Source organism: Salvelinus sp. IW2-2015, linkage group LG8 (assembly GCF_002910315.2).
Source record: "Salvelinus sp. IW2-2015 linkage group LG8, ASM291031v2, whole genome shotgun sequence".
Lineage (NCBI taxonomy): Eukaryota > Metazoa > Chordata > Actinopteri > Salmoniformes > Salmonidae > Salvelinus > Salvelinus sp. IW2-2015.
The window spans coordinates 40,732,813-40,754,719 of record NC_036848.1 but is presented as its reverse complement, the minus strand read 5'-3'; the positions used below and the strand labels follow the sequence as shown (position 1 = coordinate 40,754,719).

The 21,907-nt window shown below is 41.6% G+C and overlaps 2 protein-coding genes across 4 annotated transcripts; one reads left to right on the top strand and one right to left on the bottom strand.

Annotated features, from left to right (window-relative positions):
- Positions 1–992: 992 nt before the first annotated feature.
- Positions 993–21,177, bottom strand: LOC111967933 (TOM1-like protein 2). Of its 3 annotated transcripts, XM_023993381.1 has the most exons (14): positions 21,073–21,177; positions 20,312–20,396; positions 19,448–19,676; positions 17,521–17,655; positions 17,219–17,416; positions 16,949–17,065; positions 16,503–16,636; positions 16,293–16,341; positions 14,157–14,328; positions 13,827–13,950; positions 13,580–13,658; positions 4,740–4,799; positions 4,259–4,295; positions 993–4,175 (listed from the first exon to the last, which is right to left on the bottom strand). In XM_023993381.1, exons 1-14 carry the CDS (start codon positions 21,122–21,124, stop codon positions 4,033–4,035), a joined length of 1,614 nt encoding a protein of 537 aa, XP_023849149.1. In that variant the 5' UTR covers positions 21,125–21,177; the 3' UTR covers positions 993–4,032. The 3 variants fall into 3 exon arrangements, with proteins under 3 accessions (XP_023849149.1, XP_023849150.1, XP_023849151.1); XM_023993382.1 differs by lacking the exon at positions 4,740–4,799; XM_023993383.1 differs by lacking the exon at positions 17,521–17,655.
- On the top strand, positions 9,235–11,669 carry LOC111967932 (E3 SUMO-protein ligase ZBED1-like). The gene is made up of 2 exons (XM_023993380.2): positions 9,235–9,517; positions 9,670–11,669. Exons 1-2 carry the CDS (start codon positions 9,383–9,385, stop codon positions 11,332–11,334), a joined length of 1,800 nt encoding a protein of 599 aa, XP_023849148.1. The 5' UTR covers positions 9,235–9,382; the 3' UTR covers positions 11,335–11,669.
- Positions 21,178–21,907: the final 730 nt, after the last annotated feature.

Genomic DNA, 21,907 nt, shown 5'->3' with positions numbered 1-21,907 from the left:
TCCTTGGTTTTAATAATTGAATTAAGAAATCTCTGTATCTATTTCAATCAGTGAGAGTACAGAGGCAGCTCTCCTCTCTCAGATGTCCTGTTATCACTATCACATTACTGGACAATACTTAAGTACTCAATGCAGTACTCAATCTCTTGTGGCATTATCACATGTTCTTAGGTTAAGAATTCATAAACGTTTTGATTCCTCTAGAAATTATAATGAAAGTGTTTGTGGATCATTCAAATACACATTTTCCAAAATTACACTGCATAGCATAGCCTTAAAATAAGGATTATTTTACAAGATTGAGATATTTCATATTAGATTGGCTATTCACTGAATTAACGCACTCTGCAAAAGACATGCACATTGCCACAAGAACAACATCCATCCATTGCAACATGTTATAGATTCATACAATGCAAATAATATTAAAATGTACCTTCTAAAGTGAAATCCACACGGTTATGGAACAGAATAGAACTTGTGGACACATGTCCACACATGAAGTCAGCAATCATGTGTAAAACATGAGTTGTACAATATAGCACACCCCTGTTTTTGACCGGGCAAATACAGCAGGCAGAGTGGAGCAGAATGTGAAGAGCCAGCCATGTTCTAGGATGAGGCGATCCTAAACGACCAATGGGAGAGCCCCTAGACGACTGTCAGTTAGGGCCTGCCCCCCCAAGGAAGGAACGGGGCTGAGAAAGAAAATGGCCAAGGGGTGAGGATTAGAGGGGATACAGTGGTTCCACAGCAAGATGAATGGTCAGGGGTTACTATAGGCCAACTTACACTAGTGTACTGTCGTCAGAGGCAGAAGCCATGGGAAGGATTCCTTCTGCTCCACAGAACTGCACAGTAATGTACTTTGATTTAAATCATGCACCGCCAAAACTGCACACAAATATATCAGACGAGGTGACAGACTTGAAATCAACATAAAACTATAGTATGAATATTTTTTTTATTTTTTTTAATAAAGTTGGAGCATATCACATACTACTATAGTTTTTTTATTGGAGTTCAACACATGCATGAGTCAAACAATATAGAGTTAGATAAACTCAGGAAACAGCCAGCACACACAAACATAAAAGTCCCTTTATGTTTAACCATACACACATATTCTTTCTAAGAGCAGGCTTTGAGGTGACCACCTGGCAAGCTAATATTTAGATTTGCCTTAATTATACAAGATCATGTATAGAACCATAGTTCCACTGAGCAAGCCAGACCAATATCAAGCTATACATTTTATATTACGCATATTGGATTGCACAAACAGCAATATATTTTTACTCCTCCAATACAAATGTACAGGGCTACTGTCTCAGAGTAGGGCAACCCTTGTACACACACACTTAAAGTATTTCCATTCAGAGAGATGGGAAAACCTTTTAATAATGTGCAATGTCAACACTTCTATCAAAGTGTCTTTCAGAAGCAAGGTCATTTCTGACACCTATGTTAATCAATGTACTGCTTGTTCATCAAACCTTGGAAAAAATTTAACTCAATAGGGTTCTTTGCTTACAGTTACAAACAAACCAATCACAGAGTGGACACTTGTCATAAATAGTGACATTAAAAGTTACTGTAGAGTGAAATTCATCTGGATACATTTACATAATTTTTGACATTGAATCAGCATAAGAAATTATCAAACTCCAAAAAACAGCAACAAAACATTTAACACACAATTAACATGAAAAACCCCAATCTCTCCCATAGTCAGTCATTCTGCTTTTGTACAATAAAACAATTTCAAAACAGATCCTAAATAAATTACTCCTACACTTGTCAATATTTAGCAAAATGTTTCATTGATTACAGATGTTAAATATACCAACCCGCTCAACTAGATATTTTAACAATGAAATAAGGGTAGAATAAGGTCATGAGTGACTGTCAAGTGTTACATTGTTTTAAACTCATTGTGATTGTATGAAACAGCACGTGTATTATCATCAAGAAAGAGAATAAAGATCTCGGTTTGCAATACTCAATGTTCTTGCTCATACTAGTAAGTAGTGTTACCGTTTCTGAAAACATGAATGTCAACAATTGTCATGAATGTCATTCTAAAATGGTGAGTCTCTCACTCAGCCTCTCTTTTCAGCACTGTCACCGTTTTGATCAGCGGATTAGCCCACTGAGCTAACTGGCTAGCATCGGAGTGATGTGCCAGAACAGCTAGCAAGCCAACGAGAGACAACAGGACATGGTACATAAGAGTGCAGGTGATTAAGCAATAAAATGAACAACCTTTGACACTCCAAGCAGAGACCAAACAGATCCCCTTTCCTATATTTCCTTCATGATATTCAGAACCATCCCTTCTATAGGTTCATTTTTTTCACATCCACTTTGTAAAACATTGGTCCATAAATTGTTATTATTCAATACCAGACATACAATGTTCAGTCTGTTCAGTTTGTAGTGAAGACTACTAAAACAGGGCTTTAACAAGAAACGGTTATCTGTCTCAGTCTGACTGAATCTTACAGTATGATACGGTAGTTCATTCACTATGGATGTGATGCAATCATGCTTAGGCCACATTACTACATCTAGACTATGCTTTCCCAGCAGCACTGTACCTGTACTGGTCCTTCAGCATATGGATAAACAGAAAATCATTGTCAGGTAAATGGTACTACATATTTGTTAAGATAACCATAACACCTCATTTAACATAACAGTGCATTTTCTTAAGTGATGTTAATTATTTAGTTGTCTCACTTTAAAAAACATAAAATGGAAATTCATCTGAAAATAAATCAGAAATTGTATATATCTCTCCAAAATAACATTCCAGATAACATTCTAGAATTCTAAGCTGGTAAAATAAATCAATCTCTAATGGCGTAGATAAGATGAGAGCATCAATCCCTAGAAATACTTCATCCCTTGAAAGCCCTGTAGTGTAATTTTGTAGTGGACAAATCACATTTCCATTTTTCCACTTCCCTTTCCTGTTGATACCCTTTTTGGGTAAAGGCTGTGAAATGTTATATCCAGGTAGACATACTGTAACATGCTCCAATGCCCTCATAACAGATCTCCCGTCATCCACCATTTCTTTCCCTTATTCGGCTTGATTGAATATACACACAGCGATTCTACATGTCATTATTTTACAGTTATACAACAAAGCCACACTCAAAACCATGAAGTCAAATTGATGAAACGAGACAATAGAAAATATCGACTAGGAATTAAACGCATAGTAAAAACACAATGATCCAGCTACCTGCCCCCATCTGACCTACAATAAAAAAAAGGTTAACAATAATTGTACCTAGTTTTCATTGAATTCCCTTTGACGACCCTTCAAGGAATTGAAGGATGGATGGATCTAATAATGCATGCAGTAGATTAGGGGATGACAGGATAGGGATGGTTTCTTGCTGCCATAACGGAGCAGAATATGGGTAGTACTGTAGGTTAGATATGTCTCATATTACCCTTCAGAAGAAGACCAGCCCCGGGACAGAGTGAGCTGCTGGTTTATAAAGACGGCCGTTGTTGATACTCCACAGTTCTTCAGAGGCTGGAGACTGTTCCAAACCATCAACTGTTAGATAAGGAATGTTGATTATGGAATAACGTGGCTGTCTTCTCCCGAATTAAGATGGTTTCTTTCTGAAAGAGGGGGGATATCAAAATCGAAGGTTCCCTTTGTAGTGTAGTAAACCAATGGGTAGTAGAGCGTTAGTTTTGAAGGTAGAGAGATCCAGAGGGGGAGGATGAGAAAGTGTGTGTGCTTGTCACAGATAAAAGTCTGGGGACTGAGGTCGCTAGCCAGGTCAGAAGGTTAAAAGGTCTACTAAGCGAGGGGTTTTCAAACCTCTCCTCTGGGCCCCACAGTTGTTCCATGCATTTGAACTACTCAAGAGCTAACACACCTGATTCAACTTGTCAACTAACTATCAAGCCCTTGATTAGGTGAATCAACTGAGCTAGTTCAGGGCTACAACTAAATTGTGAAACGTCTGGGAGTCCCCGAGGAGAGGTTTGAAAACCACTGTACTAAGCGAACAGGGCGTCATCTGGTCTTTCAGCCTTCTTCTTGAGTGTGCCTGTAGTTGCACCAGGGTCACCACTAGGGGGCGAGGGGAGGCTGGGCACCGTCTCTGCTGCCTTCGCCCGCTCCTCCAGAAACTTGTCGAACTCTAGAAGTGGAGGAAGAGAGGGATCAGAGGAGAAGATGTAAGCATATTACACATGCTAGCTAGAGGTGAATCATGTTTCCTACCTTCACTGGTCACCCCCTCTTCTCCCTCCTCTCCTTGCTGTTGAGGAAGTGAAACAAAGTTACACATTTGTCCCTCACTGACCAAAGTATGGAAACTATTTTAAGGACAATCCGAACTTACACAACCACCCTCACCACAAATCCATTTACGTTAGAGAAGTTCAATAAATACAAAGTATTACCACATTCTTACATCAAATTAAGAAAAAATAACTATGCACCAAAGAGGACAGAAACCCTTCAATACTGAAGTCATTTGTTCATGCCAAGACACACCGTTAGTATTGAAGACTACACAGGAAGCTACAATGGATCAGACACGTGATTGGTCAAGGATAAGGAAATGTGTTGAAGGACAAAGAAAGTGGAATGTGTTTCAATTACATTTCTGAAGAACAAGCAGTCCAAAAATTGAGGGATGCAACAGGAATAAAAAGGAGAAGAGAAAAGAAAAGGCAGAATAAAATCATGATGGTCTCACCAAGTCAGTACACAGCCACTCCTCTATGTCATCCATGACAGAGGATTGGCCAACAGGAATCTACAGGGCAACATCATGGACAAACAGTGCACAAAAAAAACTTAAATATAAAAAAACGTAAATATAATTGAAATATAATGCAAAAAGGAATACTAGAAACTCAAACAACGAATAAAAATGCTAACAAACGATTGCATTTGATAAAATGATACAAAGACCTCTGCCATTGATCGATGACATGAAGAAGTACCAATGGCACACATGAAACAGAGAGAGAGATGTGAAGGATTTGCAATGCCATGCAGTGACAGTGAATATGAAGAGGCAACATCTTGAAGGCTGTTTGAAACTCTGTGGGTGTGGGATGGACATGCACTAGATGAGACTAGTCTGAGTTAGTGTAAGCTTTGGAAGATTGGTTATAGAGGAGGCCAACAGCGCACACACACACCACGGCCAAGCACTGTGGAAAATAATGTATTGCCCATAGGGCTGACCCCATTTAGTCGACTGGTCGATTGTTTGGTCGATAGGCTGTTTGTTGGCCAACAGAGATTTTGTTGTTGATCGGTCGCAAATAGATTTTTTTTTTTTAGGGCACATGAGAAACCTGTGATTCACGCCCGTCTCAGTGAGTGGACTAATCCATTGTGATGGCACAATCCATCACTAAGACATACTGTATGTGCTACTGAAATGATGCAACACTAATAAAAATAAGATTGTATAACAAATGTATTTTCTGAATTGTTTGGTTTATTACTAAACATTTGCCATAGATCCCCTTTCATTTAACTGTGTATCCTCCTGATTTCTTTGCAGACGGCACACACAAATGATCCTAATTGTAGCCTACAGTTCGTTTAGACCAGAAGCGGTGCCTCTGCTTGACAACTCTTCGCTCCAAAAGATTGGCTGCTTTGTGGGCGTGAACCTATTCAAGTAAGTAAACACATTTTGAAAATGTACAAAAAAAATGTAAACTGGTGTTATTAGCTAGCTGGTTAGCTACAGCAGGCCACTATGTGTAAGGCTAATGAGCTACTTGTTAGCTAACCAACTTTCCATAATATAGCTAAGTGAAATATCATCAACTAGTTAGCTTCATATTACACTGAACAAAAATATAAAAACACATTAGCTCAAGAAGCTGATTATACAGCATGATCATTAGACAGGTGCACCTTGTGCTGGGGACAATAAAAAGGCCACTCTAAAATGTGTAGTTGTCACAACACAATGCCCAGATATAGCTTGAGTTGAGGGAGCGTGCAATCGGCATGCTGACTGCAGGAATGTCCACCAGAGCTGTTGCAAGAGAATTTAATGTTTACCATAAGCCGCCTCCAATGTCGTTTTAGATAATTTGGCAGTGCATCCAACCGGCCTCACAAATGCAGACCATGTGTAACCACGCCAGTCCAGGACCTCCACATCAGGCTTCTTCACCTGCGGGATCATCTGAGACCAGCAACCCTGAGACCAGTGACCCAGACAGATGATGAAACTGTGGGCTTGTAAACCTGAAGGATTTCTGCACAAACTGTCAGAAACCATGCTGGTCATCTATGAACATCTTGGCTACGTTCTGTTATAATCTCCACCCGGCGCAGCCAGAAGGGGACTGGCCACCCCTCATAGCCTGGTTCCTCTAAGTTTCTTCCTAGGTTCTGGCCTTTCTAGGGAGTTTTTCCTAGTCACTGTGCTTCTACACCTGCATTGCTTCCTGTTTGGGGTTTTAGGCTGGGTTTCTGTACAGCACTTTGTGACATCAGCTGATGTAAGAAGGGCTTTATAAATACATTTGAGATACTGTGACGAGATGCTGAGGCCCATTATCGTGCCATTCATCCACTGCCATCACCACGTTTCAGCATGATAACGCACGCCACAATGTCGTAAAGATCTGTACACAATTCCTGGAAGCTGAAAATATCACAGTTCTTCCATGGTCTGCATATTCAGACATGTCTGGGATGCTCTGGATCAACAGTGTGTTCCAGTTCCCGCCAATATCCAGAAACTTTGCACAGCCACTGAAGAGGAGTGGGATAACATTCCACAGGCCACAATTAACAGCCTGATCAACTCTATGCGAAGGAGACGTGTCACACTGCATGAGGCAAACGGTCACACCAGATACTGACTGGTTTTCTGATCCACACCTTTTTTATAAGGTATCTGTGACCAACAGATGCATCTTTCTATTCCCAGTCATGTGAAATCCATGACTTATTTAAAACTACCGATTTCCTTATGGTTCATATAACTCAGTAAAATCTTTTAAATTGTTTCATGTTGCGTTTATATTTTTGTTCAGTATAGCTTGTTATCTAGATGTAGGCCTATTTATCATTGTAAATTAGACGCATGTTCCAAATGCATTTGTAGACAACAGCAATTGAAGATGGTGAATTTATTTTCTGCTCCAGCTGTCAAAGGGAATAGGTGTACTAGCTAGATAATGTCTTCCCACAACCTGCTTTATGAAAATATTCTCCAGTTTTAGGCCCTAGAGAGAAAAACTAAGACAGAGATAATATCCAGGCCTTAATTGTAATAAAATACAATAAACCTGTTTCTTTGAGAGCTGTGAAGACCTGTCTGCAGATGATGTATTTAAGGTCGCAGCTACTCTTCCTGGGGTCCAGCAACATTAAGGCAGTTGTATACAATAAAAAATTACTTAACACAACACATTAGGGGTGTTCCCTCAGGCCACTACTCTATCACATATCTACAATGAATGTCCCAAGAGACTGCTTGCACATCCTTGTATGCCATTGTGTACTTATGTTAGCAAAATGTTGTATACAACAATACAAAACATACTACAGCTTCAGCAGGCCAATCCTTCTCCTAGAGGTATGCAGGCTTCTATTCCAGCCCAGCACTAACACACCTGATTTAACTTATCAAACCTAAGGAGTTGATAATGTGTATTATTGCTGGGCTGGAATAGAAGTCTACTCACCCAGTAGATCAGGGAGTGGAGCAAGGTTGGCCTCCTCGCATATGGACTTTTGTTCACCAAGTAATTATGCTTTCATAATAGCCTACTTACTAAGATGTCTAAAATTTACAAACAAGTTAGCTTGTACATTTTGATTCATTTAAGTGATGTGTTTAAACTTGTTTTAATTGTTAACTTAAAATATTATTCAAGATGAACTAGTGTTTAATTTTCATTCATCACAGATCACAATTCTGCAAAAACAATTCTGTCTCTAATTTGTCTGTGTTGCTTTCTCAAATTAACATTACCTTTGTATCCAGCTGTGAGCTCTCCAAATCGGTTTTATTTGATTGTCACCATATCAGCCATGTGAACCCATTGTGCAGCTTATCATAATGGCATGCATCACCAATGCAGCCATAGGCCTACAGTATGATGACATAACTAGCCTAACGGGTATGTGCAATCAATGTGCCCATTGTCATTGTACATCTGAAGCAGAGAACAGCTAAACTCAGTTTCCATATTGATGAGACCGATAATGCATGAGGCTAAGCATAAGCAAGATTACCTACATGATGATTTTTATGACAAAATTGTTTAGTGCAACTACAACCCTTGCATTCTAGGTACAGTACATATATATTTTTTTAAAGCTGGCTATTTTTAGACTAATTAAAAAATGGCAAAAAAGAAAAAATGTTGCGTGGGGAGATTTGTAATTCTACCTCGTTTACTTGTCGAGATTGTGTTCTAAAATCAGAGACAAAAATCAGAATATCAATTGCATGGAGGATTGCAGATGTTGATCAAATTTAAATTTGTCACATGCACCAAATACAACAGGTGTAGACATTACAGTGAAATGCTTTCTTACAAGGTGGGTCAAGAGATTTGCAAAGCTACAATTTCCTTTAACCAAATTACCCATTCATGTGAATGTAGGCCTATTTATTTTACAGGTAGTAAGCTATAATTGTCAATGTCATTAGACAATGAAAGAGCCATAAGATAATGAGAATCATAATGTTAAGATACCATAACCCAATTAGTAGCATATTACATGAGAAATGCAAGCTTTGTAAATTATACACTGTTATAATTTGTGTTACTGGTGATTTCTATTCTTTGGTGGACACATTTCACAATTGGTGGCTTTGATCACAGTTTTGATGTCTAGGTTGCTTGATTTTCATAGCTAGCTAGCAGCACAAGCAAACATTGATGTGCAAATCTCTCTTCACCCACCATTAACAGCACCAACAATCTCTGCAATCCTCCTCCATGCCATTGACCTTGTGACTTTGTCTCTATTCTAGCAAAGCAAAATCATATAGAATTGGAAAACCCGACATGGCAATGATTTACGTTCCTCCATCTGTTTTGGTTGTGCTGGTCTGGAACTAAACGACAGGTGGAAAAATGTTGAAGCAAACATCTGCTCCTCACCGGATTGGTTAACAGCAGCAGTGGCCGCGTGCAATTTGCATAAAGTAGAGCTGAACTTTCTATCGCACCACTAGCAGGGTTTGCGCCCCTCACCTTCCCACAATCCCATGTGCATCGCTCCGCGTGCTCCCGTTGAAGATGAATGGGGGCGGAACTTCGTCTGGCGAATTCGGAAGCGGTGTAAACCCTACCAGTTAATACCGTAGCTACTTCATAATCTTATTGGGTCAAATAAGACATGTCGAAAAGGTCTGCAGTATGGCAGCATTTCATTGTTGTAATGGATGACGCCAAAAAAGTGGAATGCAAACTCTGCAAACAGCGGTTTGCTTACCATAGTTCGACAACGAATATGACATATCACTTGAAAACAGTAAGTTTGCCTACTTTGTTTTTCTAGTTGCATGCTAAAACAGTGACAGGGTTTATATGCATGTGAACATCTCCAAATAATGTAATAACAATGGTATACATAACTCATTCAAATGTAGGACTACTTAAATTTTAAACTTCGTGTATTTATAGGCGCATCCCCAGTACAGCACGAGCGCCTCCACTGCTAGCTCAGGTTTAACCCAAACCACCTTGGAGCAGAATTCCCCAATCTCAGAAAAAAGAAAGAGCGAGATAACCGATGGTATCGTGGACTTCATTGCCTTGGACATGAGGCCTGTTAACCTGATAGAGGGCGTGGGATTTAAGGATATGATGAAAATATTGGAACCTGGTTACACTGTTCCCAAGAGAGAGACTGTTATGCATGCTCTGACAGCGAAATATGAGAACACAAAAGAGAAGGTTTTGGAGTCTATCAAAAACAGCCAGGCAGTAAGTTTTACAACCGACATGTGGACCTCACTGAGAATGGAGTCTTACATGACCGTAACTGCCCATTTCATTACGGAGGCCTGGGGACTGCAGTGTCTTGTGCTGGAGACAAAGCAAATGGAGGAGAATCACACCGCCGCCACCATTGCGCAGAGACTTGGAGAAGTGGCCGACAAATACGAAATCCCAGGATGTAAAAGGGTCGCTGTGGTACACGACAACGCCGCAAATATGGTTTTGTGTGCAGATATACTGGGGCGGGAGGAGAAATGGGCAGGCGTTAAAGGAATCAGATGTGCTGGACACACCTTACAGCGGTGCATCAACGCCACTCTCAATCAAGACCCCATCTGTCGCACTGTGGTTGCAGCCAGACACCTTGTGGCTCATTTTAAGAAGCGAACAAAAGCCAGAAAGGGACTAAAGGAGAAACAAAAAGAACAAAAGGTGGTTGAACATGTCCTGATCCAAGACGTTTCCATGCGGTGGAATTCTTCTCAGACCATGTTAGCGCGTCTGATAGAACAGAGATGGCCTGTAACAGCAGTGCTCTCCGACCCCAACTACACTGGGAAAAATGAACGCAACCTTGATCTCACCCCAGCGCAATGGAACATGGCAGAGGACATTTCAAATGTGCTGAAGCCCATTGTCACCCTGACTGAGCTGCAGTCCGAGGAGGAAAATGCATCCTTATCTGCAACCATACCCATGCTAGCCAACCTCAAACGCCGCCACTTGGCACCAGTGGAGGACGACAGCCCCACCACTAAGAGTCTTAAAACAAGGCTGGTGGAGGAATCTGACAAAAGATGGCAGCTCAAAGAACGACTATTTGAGAGTAGTATATACGTCCAAGCAGCAGTCGTAGACCCCCGCTTCAAGCTGCTTTCATTCCTTGACGATGCAAAACGGGACGTAGCCTACATCAACGTGTCCCAACTGGCCGACCGGTTGAGCGCTGAGGGAGACAGAGACAGCTCTACACCCACAGATGAAGAGGTACCCGCACCAAAAAGAAAAAAAACGGACAAGGAGCGGGAGATTGATATGCTAATGTGTGGAGATGAGGGAGAGAAAGAGTGTCAGGGGGATAGCAAAAAAGAAGTTAAGTATTATCTCCAAGATAGAACAAAAGTCGACGCTGGACCACTAGCTTGGTGGGGGAGAAATGAGGACAGGTATCCGAAGCTGGCCAGAGCAGCGAAATACCTCCTCTCGATTCCGGCGACCTCCACTCCATCAGAGCGGATATTTTCCAAGGCAGGGTTTATATTCAATAAAACGAGGAGCTGCCTTCTGCCCGAAAATGTTGACAAGCTGGTGTTCCTGTCGCATAACTTGAAAAGATTGGGGAAGTAGGCTAAGCGGCAGCCCAGGTCTATGTGAGTAAGTAGGCTAGTCCGATACAGTTGACAGATGGAGAAGATGAAGCTATTATGCTAAATGTTTGGAATAGCCTATGCTTATTTTTGTAGCCTAGGCCTATACAAGCCATTTTATATGTTTATATGTTCAGCATTAGTTTAAGCTGATGTTGATACCATTTGGGGCTACAACTTGCTCTATATTTTGTTATTCGTGCATTTTATTCATAATTAAACATTTACTGTTTAATGTTCAACTCTGTTGATTGAATACTAGGCCTACTGGCTGTAACTGCTGCTTTTCATTTTAATTAAGCACAATTTAAAATTATTCAATTTGTTATGTTCTTAATTGGATATCTCCATTTTGCAATATCATGTTTGAGAGACAGTCAGTGATAAGCTTAGCTTTTTTTTAAGCTAGGCCACTGTAGGTATAATTCAGATTGTTAAGTACCATTAGAAAGTTGTTACCTGCTTGTGGTAAAAACAACAAGGCCCCTGTGGTGTATAATCAGAGGTCCAGGCAGACGACAAATGAAATGCTAATTTCTAGTGACTTGAGAAATGGGCAAATATTAACTTAATTGTCAAATTTACACGGCTTTAGAGGGGCCTTGCATCTACTATGTATGGTACAGTCCAATCCGTTTCAGGGCCATTCATACTGTACATCAGTGTGACATAATATACACACATTAATTGAATATATAAACAACCATTTTGTACTCCTCTGCTACTGTATGAGTAATTTCCTAGTATTTCTCACTTCCCATGTCAGGTTGTTACCACTGCGGCTCTACATACTGTATGGTTTGAAACTAAAACATAATATTTCCAACTTAGTAACCAGCAAAGTGCACAGTTAAACTGATTTACATATATGCATGAAAGGTCAAACAAAAGTTCATCAAGCTTCACTCTACAAAATTATAACAGAATATATGGCTGCCTCTCTCCTGCATGATATGAACACATGAAGTACACCCTCTAGACCATGGATGGGTAACATGGGGTGTAGGTAGACCTTACAGTGAAAATCTTACGAGCCCCTAACCAACAATGCAGTTTCAAAAAATACAGATAACAATAAGAGATAAAAGTAACAATTTCACAAAAATCTGAACTCATCATGAGAGGCTGAAGTAGCTCTGGTTTGTGTAGACATCCATACACACACCTGGAGTCAGAGCCGGCCCTAGCCTTCTGGGGGCCCTAGCCACCTTGGTAATTCAACCATGATTAGTAGTAAGTTTAGGTAGCTGGCTAGACAATTTTACCTATAAAAAAAAATATTATAAATGTAGCTCACATGGGCTAATTGAGTGACTGACAGAGGAAAAACTACTGATGCACAACCACATTTCAAAATTGCACTTTGTGTATTCTACTACTCCAACTCTCAAAAGTAAGTTGAGCCCCCAACTGAGTTATTAAATAATTGACTTGCTTCTAACATTAGGGGGGCATGTCCCCTTCTAAAGTTCTAAGGAAAGGGGAATGGAACAATAATCAACATCAAATGGTACTCTCGTCCGGCAGCCTTTTCCCGACATGGCAAAAATGTCTGTGTAGCACACAGTACCCCACTCCTCTGCCACAGGTGTGTGGCCCTCCAAGGTGCTGAACTGAATCTTCAGTGAGCTTTCTCTCCAGCATTGGCTAGCGGTTGCTCTCCACGGTTCTGAAAGATAATCTTCAGTGCGCCGTTGAATTGGGTCAGGAACAGGTTCTTGATCTCTGGCTCCCTCTTGTGTCTTAATTATTTCAACAGTGCGCTTAAAGCATCAGAGAAGCTCAGTGCATATAGTTCGTTTTCTTAAAACACATAGGGTGTGTCTATGTATGGAAAAAATGCACGTTTAAATAGTTCCACCAATCGATTGGTCGGCTGACTAAGATTATTTATATTCTTTTTTTACGTCGGGGAGAGCCTTTGACAGTGTAACAGCACATTGAATGTAAAAGTTAAACGTCATCCTTAGTGATGTTAGGGGCGGCAGGTAGCCTAGTGATTAGAGCGTTGGGCCAGTAACCGAAAGGTTGCTACATCGAACCCCCGAGCTGACAAGGTCAAAATCTGTCATTCAGCTCCTGAACAAGGCAGTTAAGCTCACTGTTCCTAGGCCGTCATTGTAAATAAGAATTTGTTCTTAACTGACTTGCCTAGCTAAATATTATTATTTATTTATTTTTTAAAGTAGTGCACTTCTAAAAGGTTGGCCAGCCAGAGTACTCACCCCTCCTGCAGGCTGCCGCCTGACTTCCAGAAGAGGCAGCCCAATCCCACATACAGCATTACGGTCCTCTAGAGGAGCTCTGCCAGGAGAGAGTTAGTGTTTAATGACCAGACGAACACAACATTCAGATAGAAATGTATTGTGTAGAACATATCAGCCATGTAGAATTGTGTATGCTCTGTCCATTACAAGCCTAGGAGGTAAGGGCTAATCTCTGAACGGGATACCAAGTGTGATGCGTTCTTACGTCACGAGTGTCTCGGTGGTCAGAGGCAGAGCTCCGGTCCTGGTCTGGGCGAACATGTCAAAGTCGTCCTGAGGCTTACAGCTGGGCAGAGAGCTCAGAGTGCTGCTCACACTGTCACCCACATCTGAGGCACAACAAAAGGATATCAGTTATATTGTTCAGACATAATCAAATGTGAATTGCATGTGTTAAGAACATGTTATATTGCTGAAGGACCTGGTAAACAGTTCAAAGAGAACAAATTAAATCAGCACTCTTACAGTGGATTTGTCTTTTACTAAATAGACTTGGATAGGGCGGATGTACATTAACAGAGTCCAGGGAACATACCAAGGCCGGCTAGCCGAGAGGCCAGGGAGGCAGGTGAGGAAGGCCGTGCAGCGGGGGTGGTGTAGAAAGGGGGCAGGCTGGACGGGGGAGTGGTGGTGATCATATTGCTGACGACTGCAGGAGAGCCAGGGCCCAGATCTATCAGGTTGTCCTCTGTAGCCTCACTGAGGACCTGCAAACCAGGGATATGAGAATGAGTGCGAGCGCACGTGAGGGAGTCAAATCATAATCAAATTTTATTAGTCACATGTGCCAAATACAACAGGTGTAGGTAGACCTTAGTGAAATGCTTACTTACGAGCCCCTAACCAACAATGCAGTTTCAAAAAAATACAGATAAGAATAAGAGGTAAAATAACAATAGCGAGGCTATATACAGGGGGGTACTGATACAGATTCAATGTAAGGAGGCACCGGTTATTTGAGGTAGTATGTACATGTAGGTAGAGATATTAAAGTGACTATGCATAGATGACAACAGAGTAGCGGTGGTGTAAAGAGGGGGGGGCACTGCAAATAGTCTGCGTAGCCATTTGACTAGATGTTCAGGAGTCTTACGGCTTGGGGGTAGAATATGTTTAGAAGCCTCTTGGACCTAGACTTGGCGCTCCGTGCGGTAGCAGAGAAAACAGTCTGACTAGGGTGGCTGGAGTCTGACAATTTTTAGGGCCTTCCTCTGACACCGCCTGGTATAGAGGTCCTGGATGGCAGGAAGCTTGACCCCAGTGATGTACTGGTCCGTTCACACTACCCTCTGTAGTGCCTTGTGGTTGGGGGCCGAGCAGTTGCCATACCAGGCAGTGATGCAACCAGTCAGGATGCTCTCGATGGTGCCGCTGTAGAACCTTTTGAGGATCTGAGGACCCATGACAAATCTTTTCAGTCTCGAGGGGGAATAGGTTTTGTCGTGCCCTCTTCATGACTGTCTTAGTGTGCTTGGACACGTTGAAGAGTATGAAAGACCACTTTTAGGAGCCCACTCCAAACCGACTGCCAATTACATTTCTCATTATAGTCACTGCAACGAACTAGTCGCGAAGGGGAGGGGGATTACACAAAAAGGGCCCGACACCTGGCATTAGTTTTGTTCATCAATTTGACCAACAACAAAATGTTTCGCTAGAACAGAAAGTCTCAGGCAAATAAAGCACATACAAATGTGAGAGGTCAGGGAAAATCCTAGGTTAGCTGGAGAAAAGCATGAATATGCCCATGAATGAGGAACAGTTGTAGTTTGTGGGAGTTTTGGTTAAGGGGGTAGGTACTCAGCCAGAAACAGTTAGTAAGAGAAATGCAATAAGATTTGATTGTGGTGAAAAATGAGCTGTTGTGTGCTTTTATGATTTGTCATTAATTCGTGCGCAGCGCCTAGTTACCACAGCAATGAACTTTGCACTGGGTGTTGTTTTTTTCTTTTGGCTGTGTAACAGAACCTTGAGAAAGATGGATGGTTGTGGGGTAGGGGGCATCTTAGGCACAGATCTACGATCAGCTTAACCTCCCTGAATCCCAACTTTAACCATACAGGGAGGAAAAATCAAAACTGATCTTAGATCAATGTCTAGCGACAACTTCATCATACTCCTAGCTTTAGACCGTCTCTGGGTCAGTTACTGAGAGGGCTGTGCAGTTAAAACATGCCATTTGGAGCAGATGGGATATACAGGGTCAATGTCATTCATTGATGTTTTAACAGTGTCACTTGGTGTCCAAATACATGTGACATACTAATTATTGGGGTGACTTTCATACTTGCCTGTCTTAGCTAGCCATAGGAAAAAAATACCATTAACATGCCTGGGCAACACGCCACGGTCAGCGTGGGCATGATATTAACGGTACGGACAGCGACAGATGATCTAACATGTAACATGCCTTAGCCTACATCTCTAGACAGAACAGTCGGTCTTTTAGTCAGACTCAACGACATTATAGAATGACAAAACATGTGTAAGAAACAGGCACGCTATGGAAGACAAAGTATCAAGCAGAGATAGGAATAATATGATGCAAAGTATCAAATAGGAATAACATTATGCATTTGCATGCGTCAACCATGTACAAATAAGGAAGTGATGTGTGTGTGTGTGTGTGTGGGGGGGGGGTTACTGCCTATGGCCGTCACTGCTAACTCACCCCATTGTTGATACCCTGAGATGCTCTGCCTGACCGGAACCTCTCGTACCTGAGAGAAATAAAATTAACATATCAAAATAACTGGTCCACGCTTGTTCATAACATAACTGTTACATGAAGTCATCCATGCCGCTCATAGGAGAAAGGTGTTATTTGAGACAAATGTTAGCCATCGCTCAGTGATGTTAGTGTGTGTGTGAGCTAGCCTACCTGTCGTAGCGTAGGAAGATGTTGTTGAGGTCGTCGTTGACATGCAGTAGCTCCTCTGTGACCTCCTCGTTAGACACACAGGAGATGAGCTCCACTATCCTCTGCTGCATGGCCCGGCATGTCCGGTTCAGCTCCTACAAACATCACGCACAGGTTTCCACACAGCAGCGTTACCCAGTCTGACATTAACTGTATAAAGGGCTAGACCCGGGGTTGTCAGAGATCTGAAAGGATCTGATGGCATTAGTGCTTTCATGGTGTACCAACTGCAGAAAAAGGAAACTACCTGTACAAACATTGAAAGCGCTCTCTCTAGTGGTCTGTGGGAATACCCTTTTCTGTCAATCATCTTTCCTGTTTGTCAAGAAACCAGACCCTATAAATAAACAAACAATACCAGTCGAAGCTGACGTCATACAGTCAGAGAAAGGGGGCTGGCATCTAACCTGCAGGAGCTCGTGGTCTGAGGGGTCCTCCTGTCCAGGAACCATCTCTGTCAGCATCTCTGACATCACCTTGGTGTTGCCACGCACGATGTCCAGCTCACTGCGCAGCCGGCAGATCTGGACAGCAGAGGGAATAAAATGCCAACTCCTCTCAGATCCATCTCCTTGAACCTTAGAATGCAAGCTATCCAGAAGATTTTAAACACCTTTTCCCAAATCTGGTTAGGGAACAGATTTTGCAACTGTAATGGCTATTCACTGACTCAGTACCTGGTCAGGTGAGGGGTTGATAGACCCAGAGGTGCCGAGGCTGGGGACCTGAGGGGCGGAATAGGTGGGAGGGACAGATGCTGCAAAGGGTGAGGCGGAGACAGCAGGGGGAGGAGGCTGCTGGTGGGGAATAGGCTGGGCTGGGGGAGGAGCGGTGGCCTTCAGTGTGGCTTGGTTCACCTCAGAGCCAGTCGACAGCTTTAAATGAGGGAAAAAAATTAACATTTCAACAAAATAGCAGCTGGATTCTCATACTCAATGTAGAGTAAGGAAATGCATGCAAATGGATGTGACAGTCCTACTCGTTGAGGAGTGTGGATTGGAGACAGGGTCTCCAGGTCAGACATAGGGAACTCAATGCCTTTCCTCTTCAGCTCCTCATAGATATGGACCACACCCGTCAGGTCTGGACTACTCCTGAACGCGTCGGCCCACGCCTGGGAGACGGGTTGAATGAGAAAGACAAACGTTATCTTAACCTTGTCATGTCTGTCAGTGCTTTATTCAGGTAGCCCTTTACACCCGTACCCATATACAGGTTGAAAATGGCAGATTTGGACACCGATAAACTCCTTCATTGGAACAGTGGCTGCACAGTAAAATGCTATACATGATGTCAGAGCTCTGGCTCTGCACTTCACAGGGAAAGGCTGTAAATTAAAGAAGACTATGTATTTTGAAAGAGACACTGAGGATTATACTAAATACTGCTTTGATGTCATAAAAGCAAGCAAAACACCCATGAGTCCAAATGTGCACTCCACATTTCCATATTATAAAACTCATGTCAAATAGTGTCAACATTTATGATCACTATGTTTGATGTAGTTACAAGATATGGCGTCACCCTGGGTTGTTCAACAGAATTAGTCTTGTCTATTGTGAAGAAAATTTGCCACGGTACACGCACCTCAATGCACTCATGACTCATTTCAATGCGCAGTAAAATAATGATCTGTTTCCTGAATTGCATTGTGAAAGCCTAACACCGTAATATTGTATAACTTAGCTAGTCATGTTAGCAATAGAACAAGCTTTCAAATGCTGCCCACCTGACCCAGCTTTACAATGGACCGTTTTTTGGATTGCATAAACAACAATTGTGTGATGGCGGGGATGCAGAGTTGTGTTCCAAACAAAACTACAAGTGCGCTTGCTCTATTGCCTCAAGTGCACAGCTTGGGGGCGGGGGGGGGGCACCTTATAGTTGAAGACTTTTTTTGAGTCATAAGTGCATTTAAATTACTTAGGAACTGTGCACACTTGAGGTGAGGTGTGACCAATTGGAGACACCAGTTAGTCTGCTCGCTCAGACCCTTGTCATTTAGTTGTCTTATGTTGCACCTTTACATAATTTTCCTGGAATATTCTTATGTTACTGAATGTATCCAGAGTATTTTCAGATTTCGATGTCAACAAATGATGCGAAAAGTACAGTAATGTAAAATGCTAAATAAAAATCGACAGTTTGGATTCAGTCTTGTGTCAGGTGAACTGTTGTCCTCACCCTTGGTCTAATCATTTTTCCAGAATCTCCTAACTATTACTTTTCAATTGATACCATGATTATGCATATGCTTTTCATTTTTCTAGAAGAAACATTTCCATTTAGACCTCTTCATACATGTGGAGAGAATTAACTGGTCAAAGTATTTAGGTCAAGGGTGTCACAAATGACATTTACACTACCACAAAAGCTCTTGTTGGCTGAGCAAGGAAGCATGTGAGCATCTTGGGTGTATCATTACACATTCATCCTTGTGAGAAAACAGTGCCGCGTTTGTAATAACACTTGCATGTGGTCTGGTGAAAACCATTAAAGTTCCATCAACAGCCGCCATCTTAGTGGGAAACTAGAGGTCACCGGAGGCAATCGGCCAGGGTTACCTAAGATCCCCATGGTAACACCTGGCTGCAGGTAGCACAACACCTGAGGCCCTGCCTGAAGAACACTGGATCCCCCAGGGCTGCAGCCACAGGCAACCAACACCTTTCCTCAACTAGCTCATACAGAGCAGTACAATATACTCTGAAAGCACTTCCATCTATTTGCTCAGGGACAAACTATCATCATCTCCTAACACAACTCTGTCAGAATACTTAAAAAAAAAAAAAAAAAAGTGGTTTATCAATAAACGCTTCTTCCATTAGCTTTATCACCAAAGTTGTCACAAATAAATAAAAACATGTCATGCATAAACTCTCACCCATAAGTGTGTGATCCCTTACCTGGATCAAGGCAAGCACTTTGTCTTGTACGATAGTGGGAGGGTTGTTTTTGGGGGAGATGATTTTTACAAGCACGCCATCTATGAAGTCTCTGCTGGTGACGAGAGCATGAAAACGATGCCCGCAATTCTTCACACATGTCTCCAGGACGGTGAGTGCCAGCATCACCTCCCTGTAGTTCTTGTTCCCGTTCAGCCTCTTCTTCATTGCCCTGATGGCATCCTTGGGCCTGCAGCATCAACACACAGCAAAGAGCAGAGAACAGGGTGAGATTGGGAGAAGACAGACACACATGATAACTACAACATACCATCTACTACAGCGTAGTAACTGCACCACCAAGCATCATTTACCCATTTTGACTGAAATGTTATTAATACTTTAAAGGATTTATGTAAGAGGCAATGCTTTACTAAAAATGGCCTAGGCTACACTATAATGCAGACATCATTAACAATGGTAGGTGTGGCCTTCCCTTGAATTCCTGATACAGAGGGCTTTAACAAACTGATGTCATATTATGAGATAAACTGGGAGTAGGGGTAAATCCACCTTCCCTAATTTACCACCCACCTATCAAACAGAAAATGGACTTCAACACTTTTACAAACAAGTTTAATGGACCAGATAGCTATCCAAGCCCTAGATAGTAGGCCAGCACTTGGATCAAATCCTTTATTGCTTCTGATAAGAGGCAAGGCAGAGCGAGACCTTCACAGAGAAAGTGTGGCCATATTCACATGTAGTTAAGTCACTAGGGACAAATTATCAAGTCCATGTCACAAAGCTCCAGAATAGGTCTAAAGTGTGTTTTTTTAATGCACATAATTCATTAGCCTAGTTAGAATGCACTTTTCTACTCACCCATCCTCGGTTTCATTGATGATGTCACATATTTCCATATTGAGGGCCCAGTCCTCACTCTGAAGGGAGCCATCAGTGGCTCTCTCTAAAGACAGAACATTAAATTCCCCCTCGTCAGAGCAGGAGAAAATTGTAATTTGAAAACAATATCCTTTTCATGATTGCAATGATCACACATGCTAACTTTTTAGCTCAGTCACAGCAACGCTATACTAATTTAGCTAGCTAACTAACTTAAGTTAGTTACCCAGTCATGTACTGGGTAGGCTTGCTATGCCGCTGTGCCTTGGGTTCTCGAGAGCTAGCTAGCTAATTTAGCAGTGGTCCAGCTGTCAAATACATGATATACCACATGGTTCATTCGAATAGCTAGCCAGCCACATACAAACAGTTATCGCGACCAGACACAGAAAAGTAACGCTAGTTAACGTTAGCTAGATTAATTTAAGTAGCGAGTGTAAATGAATAAAGTGCAACAAACGGAATATGCCCACCACGACCTAGCAAGATTACCACGAACTATTGCTTATGCTTACATTGATGAATATATAACTAGTTAACAACATATTTCTTGCCAAGCTAACCAGCTTGGAAATAACCAAAATGAATGCTAGTCAACTGGTTAGCTTCGCGTATGGGTCGATAGCCAATGAACTTAGCTAAGTAAGAATCAAATGTCATGACGATTCAAAAATGTGAAACACGATTATCTACAGATTCCTTTCAATCACAGTTTGTTTAAAAAAATTAAAACAACTTACCAATACAATGTCCCACCGGAGTACTGTATGGATTTCCCAAAAGGAACTCCATCTTGATCGACAACAAACAATTTGTACGATTCACTTCATGGAAAATATACAGTATGCCCCGCCCATCAAGCAATTTCATTGGCAGAAAAATCCAGTAGGTCAATCTGATTGGGCAGCATAAACGTCGATCATTACATTGCAGACCATTGTAAATAATGACAACCATCACTGCATTCATGAATCTTAAACAGTACTACATGAAGAAAAACGAGATAAAAATAATTTTATGTTGAAAAAATGTTTGTGACTTATTTCCAATATGGTTATGTAAACAGTAGATTTTACAATCTGGCAGTGCACACAATCGAAAGTATGTTTACATAGATAACTTCTCATATCCACAAGCGACTTTACATTAGGATTTCAAAATGTTTGCTTTAAAAAATAACAGAACAGTGTTTCCATGTGTCATTTTTATTCGAATGCATTTAGGGTTTGATTCAGTGGTTTGACAAAAAAGCTGGTGATGTATGTAACAGCTGTGTATGTAACAATAAACATGTTTTAGTCAGTTTGACCCATTGATAGATTATTTTTACTGAAGCAACAGAAAAACTAAGTCACCTTTGCTACAAGCTACTAAGTATAATACAGTGGGAGTGAGAGAGACATCTGGGCTGAGACAGGGGGAACAAGGAATTAACATTCCTCCCCTGAACGGACAACACTCACTGTTTCCATAGAAACATGCAATGTTCCCAAAAGTCACTGATGACTGAGAAACTGATTCAAAACACAAACTGTAGAAGAGATGGCCATCATCATACTTGGCTGCTGCCAAGTT

Bases quoted from the DNA above. Each gene is read 5' to 3' on its own strand.
- LOC111967932 (XM_023993380.2), top strand. From the start codon at position 9,383: ATGTCGAAAAGGTCTGCAGTATGGCAGCATTTCATTGTTGTAATGGAT. The intron at 9,518-9,669 runs GTAAGTTTGCCT...GTGTATTTATAG, and splicing joins TGACATATCACTTGAAAACA to GCGCATCCCCAGTACAGCAC.
- LOC111967933 (XM_023993381.1), bottom strand. From the start codon at position 21,124: ATGGAGTTCCTTTTGGGAAATCCATACAGTACTCCGGTGGGACATTGT. The intron at 20,397-21,072 runs GTAAGTTGTTTT...TTCTGTCTTTAG, and splicing joins TCCGGTGGGACATTGTATTG to AGAGAGCCACTGATGGCTCC. The intron at 17,656-19,447 runs GTAAGGGATCAC...CCCGTCTCCCAG, and splicing joins AAGTGCTTGCCTTGATCCAG to GCGTGGGCCGACGCGTTCAG.